We start from the raw sequence: 6276 nt of genomic DNA, 5'->3' as shown, positions 1-6276 counted from the left end.
TTTTGCTCATAAGTTTTCTTTATAACTTTCTTTCTTCTTTTTTTTATAAAAAGTTTGTACTTCCCGTGACTGTTTCACTTTTCCTTTTTTCTAGCAACCATGGGAATTGTTGAAGAGATTCCCAATTTCCGTGGTTGGGTAGAAAAATTGTTAACCATTGCTCTGATGGAAGTTAGATCTTGGAAGTACCTCTCAAATAGGTTTGGTTGGAAGGTTAAGATTCATGGTTCTTTCCCTTCTATTTTTATTCATTCTTTCATTAGAATTTATTTAACCCTTCTTTTTATCAGGGTTTCCTATTCGTGGCGTAAGTGCTTAGTCAATCGCAGCTTCTAGACTTTTTTTGGTGAGAGATCATGAGATAATCTTGAGTTCTTTATCGAAAAGGAAAGCTGATAGACCCCAGGATTCTGAAGATGAAGATGATAGGGATGGAAGCTCTTTGGTTAGAAAGCCACAGACTAGAAGATGCGTCATTTCGGATGACAAAATTACTCCCCCTTCTCGTTCTGTTCCTGTGACTGAGCCTGTTGAAGCCACTTTAGTGAGTTCTGACGAAGAGACGCCCATGGCACCTCGTGACTCTACTGAACACCTCTTTTTACGTGGGTTTGATAATGAAGGCTTTGACTTGGTGTTTGAGGAAGTACCTCTTGCCTCTTTTGTCGTATCTATCCCAACGAAATGCCATTTGCCTGTTCTTACTGCTGCTATTTCTGCTCTGCCTCAAGCCATTATGACTTCATCTACTGCCCCTGCTGCCAATATTTCTCGTACTGAAATTGGTTCTTCAAGTGGAAGTAGGGTGATGAAGCAAATTACCATTGAAGTTCCTGCCGATGGTAATCTTCTGAAGAAGTTAGGCCAGGCTGACGTATGGTTAAAACCCTTGATTGGTCCGGTTGAAAAGTCCAATCTAGAAAGTCATAGTTCTTTGACTTGGATGAATGACATCGTGCAATCATCATTGAAGGTATATACTTCTTTTTATATCTTATACCATTTTCCTTTTACTAGGATTCTTATCTTTTTTTTATATGTAGATCAATCTCATCGGCACGGAGATGATGAAAAGGGTTTCCCATACGGAGCAATTGATGCATGATTACCAGATTGAGGCAGATAATTGGAAAGAGCAGTATGAAAGCCTCCAGTTTGAGATGGAAGTTTTAGAAGAGAACAAATGTACCTTGGAGCAGCAGCTAAGAGTCATGGAATCAGAGCTAGCTGTTGAGAAAGCTTCTTCCAACCAGGCGGGCAAGGATAAGAACCTTCTCAAGTTGTCTTTTGTTGAACAACTCTCCAAAGCTACAGAAGAGATCAGAGGTCTGAAGGCCTTGTTAAATGAGAAAGAAGTTTATGCTGGTAAGCTTGTTCAAACACTCACATAGACCTAAGAAGATCTCTGAGTGTCTTCCGATAAGGTCAAGTTCTTAGAGAGTTCACTTGCCCCTTTACAGACTTCTTACGATGCTGCTTTAGATGAGAGAGAGGATCTCAAGAGTGAAATTGATCAGTGGGAAAAAGACTACGAAGCTCTTGAGGACAAGGTCGCTGTTGCAGTAAGTTAGGCCATTTTTAACACGCGACATGATACTCTTATGGAGGTAAGCCAGGAAGGTTTTAATTTGGACGCTGAGTTAGCAAAGATTAAGTAGACAATTGAAAAAACTCAGCAAAGCCAAAGTTTTTCTTCACCCATGGATGATACTCCCAAAAATGGTGAAGCTAATCCTGGTGCGGTGGATGCCCCAGCTCCTTCTGTTCAAATCGAGCCTTCTGCTACTGATGATGCCATCTTGAATACTAGTTCAGAACCTGCTCCATAGTGAAAGTTTGATTGTGAAATTAACTAGTTTTTTTTGTTTTGTTGGTGAACAATTGGTGATTTTTCCCCTGGTTCTATTTAGGGGTAATGTTTTTTGGTAACAACATATCCCCAGGTCTTTTCGGGGATTTCTATAATCAAGTTAGGACTAAGTTCATACTTAGTTTTAACTAAATATTTTAGAATATTATAAAGTTTTTGCTTCGACTTTTTATAATGCCTTTTACTTGAGTTTCTGTTATACTCTTTTAATGATTTTCCCTTGCCTTGTTTCTTTATAAGTTCAGGGTCTTGCTTCCACTTCAATTTTAATATGTGTGTTTTTGTTTTACCTTTTTAACTTTTGTATTTAAAAATGGTTAGTTAATTTCATGGATTTTTGAATCAAGCATGAATTATAAAAGAGGTCCCTTTTATATACTACACTTAATGAAGAAGACGTCTCAACTTCATAATGGTGTAAGCATACGAAAGAAGAAATAGGAATACACATGTTTCTTGGATTAACTTTGAGAAAAGTTTTATTTCATTTGAACTTGTCAAGCTAAATAATACCTTACATGTATTTAAATATCTTCTATAACTCTTCCGTAACTGTTCTCTTTACAACGGATTTGTAAAAAAGAAAATCCAAGGGTTTCTTTATGACCCATGGCTAAATACTGCCTTTAACCTAAACATTCATAAGATTTTGAAATCTGTATCCACGAGTGTATTCTTCACAGGTTTTTGGATCAGGCTTGTGTTTTAGGCTCGTGACTTTGCTCCGAACTTGATATTTATTGAGTAGACTTTAGGCTTGACTTGAAATTTAATTGATTCAGCCTTCTTTGCCTTCCTTATACATATATCATATGTATATTATATAGTCCCCCAAGTATTTGAGCTTTGAAATATGAAATCTCGAGCACTTCCTTCCATGCGGTCTTTTTCCTAAAAAGGAAAACATACGGGACTCGGAGGTATAATTTTAGATGAAGACTACTTAACCATTACATATCCATCAGAATAGTTGTAACCGTAGACCGGGAATTATGTTTCTTCCGCGTGTCTTTCAGGTCTAAATTCATCATTTAGTGTGGGCTAGCTTTTTGCCTATCATCTAAAATTGTTAGTACAACTTTAACAATTCAAAAATAAAATTGTAAGTGGTGATACCTGACCGTTGGTATTTCCTTCACTTAGAAATAGTACTTTTCCAGATGAACAACATTTCAACTTGAAGGTAGAATCTTGCCATCCAGGGTTTCAAGCTCATATGCACCTTTTCCTGCGATACCACGAATCTTGTAAGGCCCTTCCCAATCTGGACTTAACTTTCCTGCATTGTCTGCTCTTGTGGATTGGAAAACTTTCTTGAGTACGTAGTCCCCAATCTTGAAGTATCTGAGATGAGCTTTCCGATTGTAATATCGCTCAATAACTTGTTTTTGCGCTGCCATCCTTATTAAGGCAGTTCCCCCCCTTTCTTCAAACAAATCCAGATTTACCCGCATCTCTTCTTCATTCGACTCTTTAGTAGCTTGAGTATATCTCGTACTTGGATCCCCTATTTCGACTGAAATTAAAGCTTCGGCACCCTATATAAGTGAGAATGGTGTCTCTCCCGTACTTGTTTTTGCTGTTGTTCGGTAAGCCCATAAGACTCCAAGTAGTATCTCTGGCCACTTGCCCTTTGATTCTTCTAATCTTTTCTTCAAGTTGTTGATAATAACTTTATTTGTTGATTCAGCTTGTCCATTGGCCACTGGATGATAATGTGTCGAGGTAATCCTTTTAATTTGCCAACTTTGGAAGAATTCTGTGATTTGTGCACCTATGAATTGCGGGCCGTTATCACACACGATCTCTTTTGGAACCCCAAACCGGCATATGATTTTTCGCCAGATAAAGTCTCTAACCTCTTTTTCTCGTACCTGTTTGAAGGCTCCTACTTCTACCCATTTAGTAAAATAGTCGATGAGTACTAACAAAAATCTTATCTTGCCTTTGCTTTGTGGTAGTGGATCTACGATATCCATCCCCCACTTCATAAAAGGCCATGGTGCAACAACCGGATGTAATAATTCAGCTGGCCGATGTATGTTGTTACCATATCTTTGGCACTTGTCACATTTAGGCAAAAGAATTTCCACCTCTTCTTCCATTTTGGTAGTAATAGCCAGCTCTAATTATAGTTTTTACCAAAGATCTTCCTACAACGTGATTTCCACAATATCCCTCGTGTATTTCTTTCATCACATATTCTGTTTGAGAAGGCCCGAGACATCTTGCTAGAGGGCCATCGAACATTTTTTGATATAAATTGCCCTGATCTAAACAGTAATGAGAAGCTTTTTTGGCGAAGTGCCTGAGCCTTTTTCTTATATTCGGGTAGTATTCCATACTATAAAAAAATGAAAATCTCGTTTCTTCAATCCCAAGTTAGATTATTGTAATTTACCTCATTTTTATCTTGATCAAGCACCGAATGAAACAAATTTATTACGGAAGCGTTTCATTCATTTGTCACTTCTACAGAGGATGCAAGATTAGCCAAAGCATCTGCCTCGACATTCTCTTCCCTTGATATCTGTGTGACTTTCCAAGTTTGGAATTGTCTGACTATGTCCCGTGCCTTTTCCAGGTATTGTTGCATCCTTGCCTCTCTAGCTATATAAGTCCCCTGCATTTGGTTAACTATAAGCCGTGAATCGCTTTTGATTATGACCTGCTCTACTCCGTGTGCTCGTGCCAATTCTAAACCTGCAATCACAGCTTCATATTCTGCCTCATTATTAGTGATGGGATGACATTTTATGACTTGTCGTATGGTTTCTCCCGCAGGTGGTACCAAGATAATGCCTAGACCTTCTCCTTTTACATTTGATGAACCATCAGTAAATAAGGTCCAAGTACCTGGATTAGACTCGTTAATACCTACAGTTCTTGTTTTGCCTCTACTACAACCTTGGGCTAAAATCTGCTAAAACTTGTGACTTTATTGCAGTTATAGGCTGATATGTAATGTCATATTCGCTTAGCTCTATAGCCCACTTGGCTAATCTACCCGATAACTCTTGTTTATGCAATATATTACATAAGGGGTAGGCAATTACTACAGAGATAGGATGACATAGAAAATAAAGCCTTAATTTCCTAGACGTCATAATTAATGTTAGCGCAAGTTTTTCTAAATGAGCATATCGAGTCTCAGCATCTTATAAAGACTTGCTAACATAATAATTTAAAGATTGTTTACCTTGGTCCTCTCGAACTAACACGACACTTAACGCTACTTCTGAAACAGCAAGGTAGATGAGCAGTTTTTACCCATCTTTTGGTTTGGCTAGCAGTGGTGGATTTGACAAGTACGATTTTAAATTTTTAAGCGCTTGTTAACATTCTTCAAACCATTCAAATTGATTTTGTTTTTTAGGGTTGAAAAGAATTTGAAGCACTTTTCTGATGACTTGGAAATAAACCTTCCCAAAGCTGTTATTCTTCCTGTCAACCTCTACACTTCTTTTTTGCTCGTAAGTATATCCGAAATTTTCTCAATAGCTTTAATCTACGCGGGATTTACTTCAATGCCATGGTTAAAAAGAAGGAATCCCAAGAACTTACCTAATGACACACCAAATACACATTTCTTAGGATTTAACTTCATGTTAAATTTGCGCAGAATCTGAAATGTATCCGACATGTGTTGAATATGATCCTCTGCTTGTTGTGATTTGACCAGCATATCATCTATATACACCTCCATGGTTTTTCCTAGATGTTCTTTAAATATTTGGTCACTGTCACGGCCCTAGTTCACCAAACATGAACATGTCATGACGACACCTAGTCTCCGTGACCAGGTAAGCCTAACACTTGCGGAAACATAATAATTGCGAAAAAATAGAATACCATATTTAATTATCTAAAAAGGAAATTGTACTGAATGCCGCTCGACATATACAACTCAATATCTCAAGACTAAAACAATCCCAAAACCCGGAAACTCACGGGAAAACACAAGCTACAGAAATGTATAGTGAGGCTCCAAACTCCAGAATGTCTGACAAACGGAAGGAAATAGAACTAAGTACTAAAGATAGAATAAAGAGGGAGACTTGTCGGTCTGCGGACGCAGCAGATCTACCTCGAAGTCTCCATAGTTCTCCTGCCTCACTGATAGTGCGCCTGTGTAGAGGTACCTGGATCTGCACATGAAAAACATGCGCAGAAGAGGCGTGAGTACACCACAACAGTACTCAGTAAGTGCCAAGCCTAACCTCGGTTGGGTAGTGACGAGGAAGGTCAGGGCCCTACTGAGGTTATATAAAATATAAAGATGGCAGGATAAGATAAGCAGTGCAATTGAGAACCTACAGTAAGAATCTATGCAGGATAATAAGAGTACAATAATGGAAACAATGATGAAAGCAAACCATAAGGAAAGTAACCGGGGATCTCTAAGT

General features: G+C 38.2%; 1 protein-coding gene across 1 annotated transcript; it reads right to left on the bottom strand.

Moving 5' to 3' along the window:
- Positions 1 to 3042: 3042 nt before the first annotated feature.
- LOC142176091 (uncharacterized) lies at positions 3043 to 3975 on the bottom strand. The gene is made up of 2 exons (XM_075243162.1): positions 3745 to 3975; positions 3043 to 3408 (listed from the first exon to the last, which is right to left on the bottom strand). The coding sequence occupies exons 1-2, from the start codon at positions 3973 to 3975 to the stop codon at positions 3043 to 3045; spliced, it is 597 nt and encodes a 198-aa protein (XP_075099263.1).
- Positions 3976 to 6276: the final 2301 nt, after the last annotated feature.

This window comes from Nicotiana tabacum, chromosome 3 (genome assembly GCF_000715075.1).
Source record: "Nicotiana tabacum cultivar K326 chromosome 3, ASM71507v2, whole genome shotgun sequence".
In the NCBI taxonomy this organism is placed as follows: Eukaryota; Viridiplantae; Streptophyta; class Magnoliopsida; order Solanales; family Solanaceae; genus Nicotiana; species Nicotiana tabacum.
The sequence above is the reverse complement of the archived record's forward strand: the minus strand, read 5'-3'. Positions and strand labels throughout refer to the sequence as shown.